General features: G+C 38.9%; 1 protein-coding gene across 4 annotated transcripts in view; it reads left to right on the top strand.

The window, feature by feature from the left end:
- Nucleotides 1-9928, top strand: part of cnksr2b (connector enhancer of kinase suppressor of Ras 2b) — a 44932-nt gene extending 35004 nt beyond the window's left edge. For all 4 annotated transcript variants that reach the window (XM_067423359.1, XM_067423357.1, XM_067423358.1 and 1 more), the window contains 6 exons: nucleotides 229-300; nucleotides 542-609; nucleotides 4065-4168; nucleotides 5852-6371; nucleotides 7915-8114; nucleotides 8992-9928. In XM_067423359.1, the coding sequence (XP_067279460.1) occupies nucleotides 229-300; nucleotides 542-609; nucleotides 4065-4168; nucleotides 5852-6371; nucleotides 7915-8114; nucleotides 8992-9042 (1015 nt within the window). In that variant the 3' untranslated portion in view covers nucleotides 9043-9928. The remainder of the gene's footprint in view (nucleotides 1-228; nucleotides 301-541; nucleotides 610-4064; nucleotides 4169-5851; nucleotides 6372-7914; nucleotides 8115-8991) is intronic.
- The last annotated feature ends 7494 nt before the right edge of the window (nucleotides 9929-17422 follow it).

Here is a 17422-nt window from a genome sequence, read left to right as displayed (position 1 = left end):
GTAATATGGTCTCTTGAAAATATTGAATATCAACTTGCTATTGGCTTGATACCATGTTACAATTGATATTATTAGAATCTGCCTTAAATTTTCTAATCTGTGCACCCCTAACAGCAGTGTATCAAGTATTTACCAAACCAAACCGAAACCATAAGAAACATGAATCGTTACACTCCTATCGGAAAGGCCAGCATGTTTTGATTGTCTATTTCTCTTGCTCGTTTTCAGTGCTTTTAAGGCTTGCCATCCTAAAATCAAGAGCTTCTACTTTGCTGCGGACAACATGGATGATATGAACAGGTAAGATAAGAAGAAACATTCAAACATGTTTATAAGAAACAAAAAATACTCATAATTTATTCGTAACATTGTCAATTCCTCATGAATTCTTTTGCACAGGCTCTTGAATCTCATTTAATGTTCCCTAAGCTGATCAAAGCTACTAATTTTAGCAACATCCCAAAAGACCTTTTCAGCTCTGCATTTCAGCAGTGCAAAGAGCTCCCTAGGTAACTTTAATTTTTTTTATGTTTGCTCACAGGTGGCTCAGTCGGCTGAACATGGCGGCAACAGCTCACACGGAGCAGAAAAGGATCCGACAGGATCATGGTGAGAAGATGCCTTCATGCTCCGCTAAGCTGTCGGATCAATTATTCTCCCACTCTGACGTTGTGTGGTCTGGGCTGCAAGCCCTATAAATATATGCATATGAAGTACAACATGTTGGATGAACTTATATGGGATTCAAGTTAAAATGAAGGAAGTCATTTTTGCAGAGTAACTGCAAAATGCGTGAACACATGCGATTGGTTTTAACAAGTTAAAAAATATTTAACGCAATTAACGCAGCATCCGTAACAATATATGATCACACCCTCATTAATACAAATGCTTTTAAACCATTCAAGTGTGATAAGACACATAAGAGAACGCAGTGCGGTACTGGCGCGTGTCTCTGAATCACCTGTCTGTGACAAACGCACATTTGTGCACACAGAAAGCCATTTTCTTAAGAAAGAAAAAAAAATGTCATTAAAGGTGCACTTTGGAGTATTTTTGCTGTAAAATATCCAAAAACCACTAAACCAGTTTTATATATTTTGATCAATTGAGTACTTTCAATATCCCAATTTAACTATTTGTAAATTGCTATTTTAACCAAGGAACCGGGACATCTGAGCATAGCATCTTAGGGAGTCGCCTGTCAATTGCGTCATATCTGCATTACCCTCGGTTTTCTGTTTTTTTTTGTGGTTAAAACACTTTACTCTTAGCAGTGTGCAACAAGTGTCACAGCAGCTGCAAAGCGAACGCACATCATAACATAATTTTGAACACAATTCAATGTGATCAACAGAGCTACGTTACCACATACGCATGACCGGAAAATAGCACCGGCGCCTTGCGATTGTGTCCCGTCATAATAAATGTCCCACTGCTCGTGAGGCGTGTGTTGTTCATCTCATTAACAATCGCTCCAATGGCCTTGCTCAGCTCTCTCGATACTCTGTCCTGCTCTGCTTCATACTACAGTAACGTTAATAACCGCATCCATCAACATGATTTCTGCCAGAGTACCATCACGATTCTTTTCCACCGGCTGTGAAGTGAAGAACACATGTCCCAAAATGCTGCGCTCAAACTTGGCGTCATCAAACTACGCCTTTCTTTTGAATAGGCGCCTTCTAGTGGACGGAAAAGTTGTATAGTGCACCTTTAAAGGAACACTCCAGCTTTTCTTAAAATAGGGCTTATTCAACTTCTTTCCTACATTTAGATATGTGAGCAAGTGCATTTTTTTTCTCAGTGCATGCATTGTTTTAGTTTGGCAGGGTTGCCGCTTGGTTAGCTTAGCAAAATGAATGGAATCCTATGTTGCCAGCTAGCATGTCCCAAGTAAAAGTGATCCCAAAAAACACCCCCACCTAAATACTTCTTGTGGCCTGCGTATTCCCAACAAGTACAGATAGCGATGCAGTTTAAAGGGTCATGAATCCACCTGTTTTAGCTGCAGTCAGTTCTCATCACAGTTTTGAAAAATGCTATAAAGGTGGGCTGGGTTTAGCGGCGGCGTGCAGGGGGGTGAGGGGAGACTGACAGCACAGCAACGGTTTCTGATTCAGAAATTGATTTATTTCACTCTCATTAAAAGCATTAAAGCTTCCCACAAATGCACGCTGCAAATGGCCATTACACGCACGTTACACGCAACACAATATACACATGGATTTGTAAGCTCACCATTAAATACATATATCCTGTGACAACTATAATTCAATGCACAATTTCATAATTTGTGAATAATTATGAGACAGAGATGAGTCATCGTCGTACTATAGTAGAAGAAAGCATCACAGCCTATGACGTTGACATGATGAATTTAAACCAGAAAGTTAAAAATAGAGCAAAAAGGCTTAAAATTAACTTGTTGTTTCCCACATTTAAAACTAACAGATGGTAACATTGTCTTCCATGATGTTCAACACACATACTTATGTTAAAATCTCAGAAAATTTAGTTGAGGGTTCCATGACCCTTTAAGACTAGGCAACAGCCAGAGGACCTAAGGATGAGAGCCATGATATCTCTGCGCCCAAGTAGCAGTGCTTTGGCAGTGCTTCCCCATAATATAGTCCTAATATAGTATAACTAATATCGTTTTTTGATCACTTTTACTCTGGACATGCTAGCTGGCAACATAGGATTCCATTCATTATGCTAAGCTAGCGGTGACCCTGCCAAACTAAAACAATGCATGCACCAAGACAAAAATGCATTTGCCTACATTTCTAAATGTAGGAAAGATGTTGAGTAAGCCCTATTTCTAAAAACAGTGTTCCTTTAAAGATAATCAAAAAACGAGAAGAAAAAATCAGAAAAGAAAAAAAAATCACTCATTGCTCTTAATTGAATAACACTTGTAGCTTTAACAAGTATTAATCTATATTTAATTTATACTTTATGCAGGGAGACAGTGAGGTGTTTGATGTGTCTGGCGCAGTTTCAATTAATTCCTTTGGAAATTCATCTTCCAAAGGAATTAACTGAAAACCCTTGCTTTGCTCTGCTATGTTATGAATGCCCAAGTGGCTGTGTACATTTTACTTTCGGTTTAGAATTACCGATTAAAAAACAAAACGTTGGGTTGCCAGTGTTGTCACGCGTTGATTAACCAGTAGGAAATTTTCCTCATCATCATATTTTGTAAAAATTCCTGTGAAAATAATTTCTTCATGCCTTATAAATAGCAAATTAGTCCCCGCCTCCACTCATTCACACAAGCTCCAACTACGTGATCCACTCGCTTAACTGTAGTAATGGTACACAAGAAGGGCAAGTGGAAATATTGTTTAATTCAGGCATATATGTTTGAGCCAATAACTATATGTTTGAACTAGCAAATAATACAGGGTTGTCTAAAAATCAACAAATCAGAATGGTAATGCTTTTCATCTCTCTACAAGATCGGACACATAATAGTAATTGATAGTATTAGCCTTTTGATTGACCACTTTATCAAACAGCTAATAATTTGTTGCTAATGTTACACAAACCATATTCTCATTCACCATTTCAGAGTCAAACAGCTGCCTTCTATCAATAATATCCAATGCTTTGAACAACTTAGAACGTCAGTGGAGAAAGGCATGTAGTTCATCATAACATCATAATGTACATCATATTAATAACTGACTTGCTAAATTGCTATTTGTTCCCAATTTTGCCTGTCTCTTTTTAAGGTTGTTTTTATGTTTTTATGCTTAAATGTTTTTATGCTCACTGTGTTAAAATGCCTACAGAGCATGCAATGAAAGGAAATGCCCTGCCCTTTAAGTTGACAGGATTATTTACTTGATTGGGATGGTAGACAACACCAGCAATTTCAAGCTGCATTTTTTAGACTCTCTTTAGTACACTGCAGTTTTAAGGAGAAAATACTCAGCAATGGTATTGACTGAAGAATTTGCACATGGTTTGCCTTATAGTATTAGTATGTATATTCCGCAGCCTTCAAATTTCAGTTTTCCCATGCATTTAATGGCTATTTGCTGTCCTTTCCTCAGACTACTGGAGTGAGAGTGACCATGAGGATGCTGATCACATGCCCTCAACGCCCAAACAGGACAGCCCTCCGCCTCCGTATGATACTTATCCTCACCCTACCTCAGTAAGTCAAGTCTTTCTTTTTCTGCTTGGGTTCCTGTGTTTACACTGTGTCTAACATGCGTGTGAGGACAATGTCAAGATCCATCAGGGTCAATTAGTGAAAGAATGGTTAGGAGGGGAGCATAAAGAATAATTTTCACACATGAATTGGCATCTTTGAGTCCAGACCTTAAATTTATTGAAAGTTTTTGGGATGTGCTGGGGTAGACTTTATGGAGTGCTTGACTCATGCATTATCAATACAAAATTGACAATGCAAATTGATGCCCCTCTTGATGGAAATAACATCACAATATTTATTTCCATCAAGAGCTGCATACATTTTTGTTCAATATTTTTTGTTGTTGCATGGGCAGTGTTTTTTAAATTGGGACCCTGGAACACAAAAAACATAAGTCATAAGTCGCACTGGTATATTTCTGGCAATAGCCAAAAATACATCGTATGGGTCAAAATGATCTATTTTTCTTTTATGGCAAAAATATATTTTGTAAATGTCCTACCATAAATATATAAAAAATGTATTATTAAAAGTAATACACATTGCTAAGGACTTTATTTGGACAACTTTAAAGGCACCTTTTTTTGCACCTTAATTCCAATTTTGTCCTATCATAAAAAAACATACATCAATTGAAAGCTTATTTATTCAGATTATAAATATCAATAAAAAAAAAAAACACCTAATGACTGGTTTTCTCATAAGAGCTACAAATGTACTTTATTTTTGTGATGGCAAAGCTGAATTTTCAGCATCATTACTCCAGTCTTCAATGTCTCATGATCCTGAAATCATTCTATAATGCTGATTTGATCTCAAGAATCATTTCTTATTATTATCGTTGAAAACAGTATTGAAAAAAACAGTTATCCTGTTTATAATACTTTTGTATAATCTGTGATTAAAAAAATTCCAGGATTCTTTGATTAATAGAAAGTTGAATAAAAGCATTAATTTCTTCCAAAACAAACCGTACAGAGCCAACATTTTTGAAAAGTAGTGTACTCCATATAAACAATACTTAAACTAAAGAAAACAAATGCGGTGAAGCAATACAGAAAGACCTGATGGGACAAGAGAAGGGCAGAGAGGGAGGGAGAGCAGGATGAAGAATGAGGTGTGAAGGGGTGAGGAGAAGGGAGATAAAGGACACATTAATTATTTAGACTCTAGGGATGATTGTGGCCATTGTAAATTCATAGTCAAAGGACACTTTTTAAGGAGGTCCTCTGGCTCCATCCTTCTGTAATCTTAAGGCGATGCAAATCAGCAAATCAGTCCCATATTCCTAAGCAGGAGAAGTGTGTGTGTACGTGTGTGTGTGTGTGTGTGTGTGTGTGTGTGTGTGTGTGTGTGTGTGTGTGTGTGTGTGTGTGTGTGTGTGTGTGTGTGTGTGTGTGTGTGTGTGTGTGTGTGTGTGTGTGTGTGTGTGTGTGTGCACACTTGTGTGCTTGTGTGTTTGTTGCTGTCTGAGACCGTTCTATCCAGGCAGAGCATAACTAAGGGTGACAGCGGTGAGCTTGTAAAAGATGACAGCAGGGGAAATGAAAAACAGGGATATAAATGACCCTCTTGTTATAGTTGTCCTTTGTTTTGGATTTATGCTTCTTGTTGCACCAACCTTTAAGTTGTAAAATATACCAACTAAAAGGTCCTAGCATATTGTCCATTCCACTGTTACAGGTGAGTCCGTTCCAGGAGTCCCAACACATCCGCCCACCCTCCACGGAGACCATCCAGTCCCGCTCCCCCCTCTCCGAGACACAGGGGGGCAGCGTGAGCAGCGCTAGCTCCCCGGGACGAAAGTCTGCCAGCCAGCGGCGTTCATGGCAGGACCTCATCGAGACTCCCCTAACCAGCTCCGGCCTCCATTTCCTGCAGACTCTGCCATTAGATGACTCCGTGTTCGTCGATCCCAGCCGAATTGCGCCCGTCGAGCTCCGCCGCCAGTCGACGCTCCCCGCCCAGCATGGGCTGCCACCAGAACACTACGTCCTGCCCCTTACACCCACCCAACCCAGCCAAAAGCCCATCACTGCTTTAGGAAGAGAAGGAGTAGAAGGAGGCGGAGTAGGAAGCAAGCACCGCAGTTTCACTTTGCCCCGTGACAGTGGTCTCCATGCCATCCTGGCTGCCAGCAGTGCAGCTGAACACGCAGATGCACAGCGCTACCACCTGGGCCGGGCCCATGCCAGAGACACAGGTCAGGAAACAGAGAATCTCCTAACTTGCCTTTGCTTACATATGCAGGGGGAATTTAGTGGGTGAGTTAGCATGTGTTGGCAGAGGCAAGTAGTTACTGCATGTTTGCCCGTGTCATATTATATCCATATTAGGGTGTGCCTGTTTGTCATGATTATTGATTTCACTTGCATATCTTTGTATGAAACCAATACGTATTGTAAATAAATTGTATTAATATAATAATAATTATTACTATTATATTAATCATATTATATACATTGTTGATATAATTATAATTATGATGTAAAAATGTATTATAATGATACCATATCATAAAACCATATTATAATGATTATAAATCATTTATAATTTATAACTATTTTTGTTTAACAAATATGCAGAATTGATTTTAATAGTTTTATAAATATTTTATGAATAATCATCATTATAATAAATAATATATTTTATTATCTTTATATCAGATTGCTATTTTTGACATTTATGGTGTGTGTGTGTGTGTGTGTGTGTGTGTGTGTGTGTGTGTGTGTGTGTGTGTGTGTGTGTGTGTGTGTGTGTGTGTGTGTGTGTGTGTGTGTGTGTGTGTGTGTGTGTGTGTGTGTGTGTGTGTGTGTACAATTATTTTCATCTTTGTATCTTTCATCTTTTCATCTTTTAAAAATAATAATAATATTGTTTTTAATGTAGAACGCATTACGGTCACAATAAGAACACCAATCTCGCATTTCTGTTGTTTTGAGAATGGCTTTATCGCAAGCTGACAGTAACTGTATTCACCGTTACATAGTTGTTTTATTAGGTATCACGACTGAATTAATTTTTTTACTAAATATCATTGAGTGGATGCTGCAGTTTGCTTCGCTCCAGTTATTTGTATTGTAGACTGTAATGATAAACATATTGCTGCTTGATTCAGATGCACTGTAGCTGCAAATCTCAGCTGAATACACATCTCCCTTAAGACTTCCAATAGCTTCATATTAGGTGCAGTTCTACTAATCCAACGTGACAGCTCTCATCCCTGTCTATCCTTTTTTCATCCCTCCTTTCTGTTCAACACATTCACCACTCTTATGAACTGTACTGTGCCTCAAAGCACACAAGGAGAAGTCCCTTCAGTCCGTGTTAATGTCTTCTTCTTAGGATGGAAGCAGCGGAATATGGCTTCAGGGCCATTTGCTCTCTTCCTTTTTTCCATCCTGAGCTTCCTGATAGTCACTCTAAAGTGTGTAACAGCTAAAATGATCATTACAATAAACACTGCATCTAATTTGATTGTTTTGTACTACTATATAACAAAGGTTTTTGACCTTAGACATTAAATACAGAGCTGAGAATCCATTTTGTAACACTGAGCGTTGGATTATTATCTTGATAACATCCCTATCATAATAGTACCATATTCATGTATTTCATTGCTTTATGATGATTATTATAATAACCATTACTGATGTATAAAACTATTTACTTTGGGCATTACATTTTAATTTGAATACATTGCATTTGTGGTGATATTGCAAGTAACTCTTCACTGCTCTCTGTAGGTCAAGAGTGGGAGCGCAGGCACCAGGCTGACTCATTGGGGGATTTGTACAGGGCTCTGGAGAGGACTAGTCTATCACCTGTCAATGAGCACAGGTCCTCTTCTCGATTAGAGTACAAGCGATCATTCGTCCGTCGCTGCAATGATCCCTTACTCAATGAGAAGCTGCACCGCCTGCGGATCCTTCAAAACTCGTTCAAGGTACAACTTTCTGGGGACACCGGTTGCAGAACACCATAGCATATGTGCAAGATGTGTAGATACCATTTTTAAATCCCAAAATCAAATTCCATCCTAACATATACCATTCAAAAGTTGGTCAGTAAGATTGTTAAATTAATTATGTATATATAAATACACACATTCATGTATATATTTAGTAAATATTAGCATGTATATACTGTATATATATATATATATATATATATATATATATATATATATATATATATATATATGTATGCATGTATGTGCATGTATGTGTGTGTATTTATATATACATAATTATACACAGTACACCAATATATTATGTAAACACAAACTTTTATTTTGGATGTAATTAATCTAAACTTAAATAAAAAATAATTTTTGATAACACTTTACATTAAAATTAAATTATTTTAACAGCTTTTAAGCTTTAATGCATTAGGCAGGAACTAACAATGAACATTACATGGCATTTTATAATAAAGGTTTTAGTCTCCCATTTATAAAATATACCAATCAAAATCTAAACGTGAATAAATAATTCCACTGAAAAACCATCTCTATGTTTGAGTGGCATGTGCATTGGTAGATGATAACATATTTTGCCTAAAGCAAATGATCTTCAGTGGGTGAAACACAATTAAACTGATCAAATACTTTTTTGTGGAAGATGCCATGACGCTTGGCAGCTTTAAATGCACTACATTTATTTTTATTTTTACTAGAGGTATTTATATTTAAATATTTTTGGACATTTGCATACCAACTTCAGCTTTGAAAAAAATAATATTTTTGTTTTATGTCTCATGATCATAGATGTGTGTTGCATAATTTAAAAGGCATCATTAATCGCCATGTCTTGTTTTGACAGGACATCCCTCTTCAAGAGGCAGAAACTAAGATCATCCATCGAGATGTGTAGCCAGAGTTATAAGAAAACGCAGCAGGGCACAGCACCAGTCATTTCATCTGCTAAAAAAAGATTCATTCTCTTTCCCTGGAGGGTTCATCTTAGTCGCTTTTATCAAAAATCTACAGCTTTCTTAAGGAATATTTCTCATTCTTTTACTCCATTACAGCGCTCATGAATTTCCTCTAGTTGCACTCACTTTACTTGCTCTATGTTATTGCACATGATAATAATGGCATTATTTTGTATGTACAGTTTTTCTTTGATTATTTGTGTTTGAAATAATGACTTTGGCCTCCATCTGGGGCCAAATAACTGCACTTCCAAGTAGTCTCTCATGACTGAAAGAAAAAATACAGGGAAAAAATGAAACTACTGAGATAGAAATTATTTTGTTCTAAATCTGATTTGCATGGCCATTGTCTGGTTAATAGATTTTCTGTCAGTGATCTGTCTTTACTGAGAGTGTTAATTCCAGCTTCTCTGAAACTAACATTTTGGTATTTGGTAAATTTTACTATGACTTTAAGAGAAGAATTGACAGGATATAATGATTGCGTGTCTGTGTGTGGGTGGTTAAAGCCTAGGTATGTTGTATATAATGTATGTTGTAACATTCTGACCGTTTGCACCCTAGCAGCAAGGTTCTTGCAATAATGTTAAACTAAAACGATTAATTAGTTTGACACTGTCTATTTTTGTAAGCATGATATTTATTGAGATGTTTGTACATTGTTTTGTATGCTGAACTATGTGTTATCTAAAGATAACGGCAAGCATAAATCCCTTTTAATGTGTTCCTGAAATATCTTTAACAAATGAAACTTTCATGTGAAAGCACCAGTGTTCCAGTATCTCCAAAAAAGTAATTTTATCAATAAATTGTTTGATGTTTTGACATTAGTTTATGTTCAAACGTAACTTGTTTGGTATCCCATAAACATTTTGATTTATTTTTATGGCTATAAATTGGAAGGGTTGGGCCATCAGGACAGTTCAGTGGATTTTATTTCTAAAATATTATGATTTTATGATGTTTGGCATTTGTGTAATATCTTAAATCACTGCTGATATAAGGGCCGTACTCCCACCATAGACATTGAGGGGGCAAGTCCCCCCAATAATTAGAATTGGCCATATTGCCCAAATTTAAATGAGGGGAAAAAACTATGAGAGCGGATTAGAACCTGAAACGTTTGAAAATTTACTATAAACCTACCACCAGACTTTTCTAGCTATCACTAGACCAAGCTCAATCTTTTAAGACTGAACATTGGTGTGAGGAGGCTGCTCTTTATTTTCTACTGCACAAGAGGCGTGATCAGCAGGCATAGTTTAAATGTAGTCCTTCAAATAATCAGACCACAAGAGGCGTGATCAATGGGCATAGTTCAAATGTCTCTGGCAATTGGATAGTTCTTGAACCAATCAGACCGCAAGAGGCGTGATCTACGGGCATAGTTTAAATGACTGTACGCAATTGGATAGTCCTTCAACCTATCAGACCACAAGAGGCATGCATAGACATATACGTACTGTAGACGCCCCATGATGTGCTGGAGCGTGATCCAGCGTCGCCGCCATATTGGTTGGGTCTCTCCACTCAACGCTAGCATTCATAGTCAATGAAGAGCGAGCAATTATGCCCGTATTTTATGCAGCTTACGTTTGCAATAACGCAATATTGATACCAGATCGCATGGGATTACATTTCACAAGTAAGATTGAACAATAATTTAGGTTATTTTACAATTTATACATCATTATCATTTCATGCTTGTGTCATCTGTGGTGTCTGTAGGCCTATTTCACAAAGTAAGGCTGCAACACATCGCAAAATTAACTACCCTGGAGTTACAGAGTGCAAGCATAAGCAAGAAGTCAAAATCAAAATGGATGAACATCTTGTACTGTGCGTGTCGGAATTTCCGGAACTGTATTATACAAGTTTGCAGTGATGAAATTGCCTCTCTGTAATTTGTATGGATCCTTGAAATTCTAGGTCCGACTCTGCCCAGGAAACTGTCGAACTGCTCCCTACTGAGCCGAAAGTACACCTGAAAACGGTCTCTGTGGAAACAGAGCTCTTTTGCTAGCCTAAATTCACCCAACTGTTCCCTGGACCTGAGGGTTTCATGCACCCACAGCCTCTTCTTCCTTGCTGCTCTCTCTCTCTTCTTCTTCTTCTTCTTCTTACTAGACTCCCGGAAAAAGTTTTGAAAACTCCGCCTACTTTGCGCTGGCGTGGCCAGTGAAGCGCATCTGAAGGGCTGCGCTGAACCCCGCGGCAAGCGCAGCGCGTTCCGCGTTCGGTGTGAAAGGCCCATTATGCGCCTGGGCGCCTCGCGTTTTAACCGCTTGTTGCCCCTCGCGTTTTTGAAGGAGCGCTCCGAGCGCATGAAGTTGAAAAAAAGTCAACTCTGAGCGGAAAAGCGCCCAACGTCGTCGCGTTTATTTTCTGTTGTCCAATCGAATGAATGAAGAGGCGGGCCTTTTGGTCAACCTTTGTTGACCATATTTGACTGACAGCTACATGTGATTAGGGGGTTGCCTAGAAACATTAAAGCGCCTCGCGTTTTTGAACCTGAAAAACGGGTTCGGTGCAAGCGGCAACCTCCCGCGATCTCTCTTGAAGCCAATACGGAAGTAATGTTGCTAGGCAACGTGGGGGAGAGGACGCTGGCGTTGTCTGTTCGCCGCTTCTCCACCCACAACAAATCATGTTAATGTACTATTAGATTTACATTTTATTTTATGTCCTTATGTTTGTGACTAGTCTAACAGTCAGAGCTACAATTGGGACTGTTGCTGATTGCTGGCAGCCACTGAGAGGTCGTTGAGAGAACGTTGTTCGTCGTTTCGTCGTTTTCCACCGCTTCTCTAATGTTTAAGTTACGTTTGAATTGCTGCGGTTGGTTTCTGGTTGGGAGGACATTTGATGTTTCTCGCCGCGGGTGCTCACTGGTGGTCTCCCTTGGGCTTGGGCTGCATGGTGGCTGAAGTTTGCACCGGGCTAGCGTCATCCGGGCTCTCGTCGTCGGCGTCCGGCATGATGTTGGGATGTTCTGCTTCTCGGCTGCGCCGCTGTTCCGTCCTGCATTGCGACCGTGGAGCGGCTTGGACATCTGCGCCGGCCCCGGTGTGTCCACAGAAGTGCCCGGAGGAATGTTCTGCCTCCTGCATGGTGCTGCAGCGATCCCCATCGTTTGAATCATCGTGAAGAAGACCCATCATCTGGTCTTCAGCTGTCGTGCCTCGGCGATGTCATCGGGACACTGCCGCTGGGAGAAATCTGAAACATGGAGTGGACCACAGTGTGCTGCGGAGCTAACAGAGACTTCCACCATCAGCTGTTTTCTGTCCACCATCAGCTCTGTTTCTGTTCACCATCAGCTCTGTTCAGTGGCGTAACTTACTAATGATGGGCCCCAGTGCAGGCCCCCCCCCCCCTCCCAACCAAGCATATGTAACACTTTAGGGTCAGGTTTCATTTCTATATCAGGATATCGGTTGTTTATTATAATTTTCAAATCAAATATTAATGGCTTATTCTGTGTCACCGTAGGGCCTACATCCCTTAATCATAAAAAAGACACTCTTTTATAATCAGTAAGATTCCAAATGTGAGTTATTTAGGGGGGTTCGGGGGCATGCTCCCCCGAGAAAATTTAGATTTCTAGGATCTACATATGTGCATTTTAAGATGTTCTGAAGGCCAAAAAAAGTAGATAACAATATTAATAGAGACTCATCAAGATGGACATGTTGACATAGGCTACTTTTTTGTGAGTTTGTTAGGGGGTACGGGGGCATGCTCCCCCGAGAAAATTTTGATTTCTATGATCTACATATGAGCATTTTAAGATGTTCTTTTAAGATAATCTACTTACTTAATTTACTATTTATCAAAGTTTTAAGTTTATTAAAATCACAATATGAACACATTCAATACTAATCTTATGCCCAATACAGGCTGAAAAAGCTGAGTTAAAAAAAATATATATATTTACTGAATGTTAAAAATAGAATTATATTAATTTACAATATATACACATTTATTATTAATCTTATGCCTAATCTGATGAAAATGGCTTTGTTAATATTTCTTGTTCGTTAATTAGGCCTACATTATGAATCACATAGGCATATTTCCAGTTAAAAATGTCTAAAAATTAGACACAACAAGTTTATTCATTCGCCTAAATATTTTTTTCTTTTGATTAACATTTCTGACTTAAAGCAGCAGCTGTCAAACATGAATGTTTAGTTAAGCTGCATTTATCTTACTTGACGTCGAGTTGCGCTCCTAAAAAAAAAAGTGCGCTCAGCCTCAGCAGTTTCTGTGTTACCATAAAGCCCGCCTTCTCTGATTTGATTGGTTTTATCAAATATTTTGACATTGACGAGCGGTGACAGACCAATGACGCTCAGATTCCCACACACACACACCTCTGCTTCTGACGTGCGCTGCGCTCTGCTCAGAGCCGCTACGGATTGGAGAGACAGGCTAAAAAACGGGACGAAGCCCACATTTCGGACGTATTGTTTCGGTGATGAAAGTCTTTCGGCCAAGAAGGCACCGAGAGAATGCACATGGTCCATTTTCGCCCGAATATTTGATTATTATTCGATTAGAAATTCGATTCGATTTGATTATTATTAATAAATTATATTATGGGCTATTATTTAAACATAAATATGAAACTAAATAGGCTACGGTTTCTTTAACCCTCTGGCTGAAGAACGCACGTACCGGCTGTTTTTTCCCCCTCACGAGTCATGACGGGGGATAGCCTATAACTCGCAATACTCCGTAATTTTTGGCCATACAGATAAATGTGAGACATAATTATAAATACTAATTGTCCACTTTTATTTGTGTACACTCACATAACAACAAAACTTTGTGCTTTAGTAAAATAAATAAAAAAGGTGCGCTTTCTATCAGCGAGAATCTGAAACTCGGTGAATACATGACATAAACATGAAACATACGCCTAAAGAAAGCTTGAAATCGCTAGATTTAAATCAAATAATTCACATTTTATTGTGGAGCTCACTGGCATAGAGCGGAATATCTAGCGGAGCGTCACGCAACTGTGCTCCGCTCACATGCTGAAAAAGGTGGTCAGCTCAGTAGCCTATCCTAAGCGTGACGGTAGAGCGCGACAGCCGTGTGAAATCTGAAACCAGTGATTTTCATTTGAAATGTGAGTGTCACAATATTCTGCGGAGTCACTTTGTCGCCATGGGCCCATTTGCAATGTGGGCATGGGCCCGTGTGCGCTGCGGGCCCCCCTGCTGCACGGGCCCCAGTGCGGCTGCACTGCCTGCACTGTCTGTAGTTACGCCCCTGGCTCTGTTTCTGTTCACCATCAGCTCTGTTTCTGTTCTGTTTTCTGTGTTGGTTGATTGTTTGTAGTATTCTATATTTTTACTTGTTATTCATTTTTTGTTGTTATCCCCCCCCCCCTTTGTTGCACTTTGAGATTCTTCGGAATGAAAAGTGCATTATAAATAAAATCTATTATTATTATTATTATTAATGTAAACTGTAATTCCTTAACTGGCCACTAGAGGCAGGCTCCAGAAGGGAGCAGAATCTCATTGAGCCCCATGTTAAAATTCTCAACTTTAAAGCAGAAAAAAACATGTTTACAGCCTGGTACAAATTGTGGTTTTGGCTTATAAGGCTAATTTTGATCTTCATGACAACTCTGAGGGGGGTGAATTTTTTTATAACTCATTCGTTTCCGTTATATAAAGCCTTAAGGTTCTGCATAATTAAGGGTGTGGTTACAAGTGGATAGCCATTTATCCGCCGTCTATAGTCATTGCGTCACCTCAGCTCCGCGCACATCCCGCCTTTTTGCCCATTTTCTGTTATCCGGGAGTGACACGCGTTGACTCACTCACAAGATGGCAATGCCCAGCTCGACCCTACTTTAAGCTTCAGAACGGCTTATCAGAATCCTATGGGTGACGTCACGGACACTACGTCCATATTTTTTTACAGTCTATGGTTCGGTGTGATCGGGGTCTACGTATATGTCTATGGGCATAGTTTAAATGTCTCTGTACACAATTGGATAGTCCTTCAACCAATCAGACCACAAGAGGTGTGTCCAACGGCATAATTTAAATGACTTTACGCAATTGGATAGTCATTTGACCAATCAGGCAACATGAGGTGTGATCAACGGACATAGTTCAAATGTATCCTTCAACCAATCAGACCAATGATCCGTCACTTCTCTATTCGTCATTGTGTGAAACTCTCCAAAAGCGCTCCAGGTGGATAAGCCGGTTTGTGATTGGTCCCTGCAAATTTGTAACAGAAGCAGGATAGAAATTTGTACAGGTTTCCAGCCCGAGCTGCAGGGTGAAATCAAATCGCTGACAGATTGGGCTGAGTTTACCCAGTCTCCACCAGACCACTAGGAATCCAAATGTTAATGGTGGATAACAAGAAGTACTAACAATACATTTGACACAAATTCATGCAAATATTATTTGCAAATTGTCCCAAAATGATTATTATACAACTAGAATTAAACCTAGAATTTCATTCAGTGTTCTGTTTCTTTATGCTTTATAAAAAATAAAAACGGTCCCCTTAATGTTTAAGACATGTCTAAGGCCTTGGCTGATATCCTGATGATGACAGCTGGGCTGTACTTACAATAACCTATATTCAGGCGCTGCTTATGATAGTCATTCAGTACACATGCCCACAAATGTGCTACCCAGTTTAGTTCAGTTGGCAATTAAATGTTTGGAATAAAGCCAGTGTTATGAGGGTAATGGAGAGGTTTTAAATTAGGGCACCCTTATTGAAAGTGTGGCGAGAGAGGCTTTCATTGAAATCTAAATACTGTCTGCCTGCCTTTGGATGATGCAAACAGAAAAACAGAACTAAACATGTTTGTAGTGAGAGTAAACTATTGACTGCAGTTTCACGTTATGAAATGTGTTACAAGATTGCGTTATTCATTTAAAAAGTAACTAACACAATGACTTTATCGTTTTCACAGATTCACGTTTTTGTTTTGAAAATTATATTCTATATAATATGAATTTGTGTATTATGGTTGTAATTCGGACAACTATCCACTGCGCAGTCATTATCATGTGACTTAGTACCAGCGTTAGTTACATCACTTCACTGCCATTCACAGATTCATAGGATGGTAAAGTGTCTGGTTACTTTTTGCCTATTCTTTTAGTATTGTGAATTGAGTGATTCAGTGAAATTTGCTGATTTTGTCACATATTTTTCTTTTTAATTTATAAGTAATGCGTTACTTGTTACTTGAGAAGTCAAAAGTTAAAAACCTCATGTTTAAACACGTGTTGCCATGATTTTCTCTGAAATACTTTGAGTTTCCTTAAATACCTGGTACATTAATATTGTAATCAGTCACAATTCAGTCACACTGTGGTAGCCGTCATCTGATACTGTACTGCCACGGTATAATGTGCAACAAATGGTACATAGTACTAAGAAGTTTTTCCAAAAAGTTAAATGCACTGATTCTGCAAGCATTTCTGTTCATTTGTTTGTCAGACGAGGTGTGTGTGTGTGTGGGTGTGTGTTACTTGTTTGTGATCAGACGAGGTGTGTGTGTGTGTGTGTGTGTGTGTGTGTGTGTGTGTGTGTGTGTGTGTGTGTGTGTGTGTTTGTTTGTTTGTTTGTTTGTTTGTTTGTTTGTTTTTCTAGCCTGGTGGGGACTTCAACCTGAATGTACACAGACTCATGGGGACTCGTTTCACTGTGGGGACCAAAATTGAGGTCCCCATGGGTACAAAAGCTTATAAATCATACAGAATGAGTTCTTGTGAAAAGGTAAAAATGCAGAAAGTTTCATGTGATGGGTAGGTTTAGGGGTAGGGGAAGTTTAGGGGGATAGAATATATGGTTTGTACAGTATAAAAACCCTTACGTCTAGCGAGTCCCCAGATAGCGCACCAGACTGTGTATGTGTGTGTGTTTGTGTGGTTATTGGATTGCTGCAGTGAGTCCACGCCCTAGTTACATGTGTGAAACCGGCTCTGGGCGCTTCAGGGCCATTCTTTCCACGAATCGATGTTATTGAACAAATCTTTTAAGTAAATGAATCATTTGCGTTCCCTTCCTCATCTGTTTGTTCCGTCGTCAATTATTATAACATAAATAATTGTAGGCTTCATTTGTATTTTCAAATTATTTGTGGCTCTATAGAATGCAAAACAGTGCAAAAACACACAAAAATTAGCCGTTATTGATGTCATGTCCTTGACAAAATGAATGAAAAATGATAGATAATCTGAAGAATGTCACACTGAACAAATTATTTTGTCAACGAATTTGGAAAATATCACTACATTAAGTAAAATGTATCTATATATTTTG

Source organism: Pseudorasbora parva, chromosome 18 (assembly GCF_024679245.1).
Source record: "Pseudorasbora parva isolate DD20220531a chromosome 18, ASM2467924v1, whole genome shotgun sequence".
In the NCBI taxonomy this organism is placed as follows: Eukaryota; Metazoa; Chordata; class Actinopteri; order Cypriniformes; family Gobionidae; genus Pseudorasbora; species Pseudorasbora parva.
Note: the sequence above shows the minus strand (reverse complement) of the source record. Positions and strands in the feature narration are given on the sequence as shown.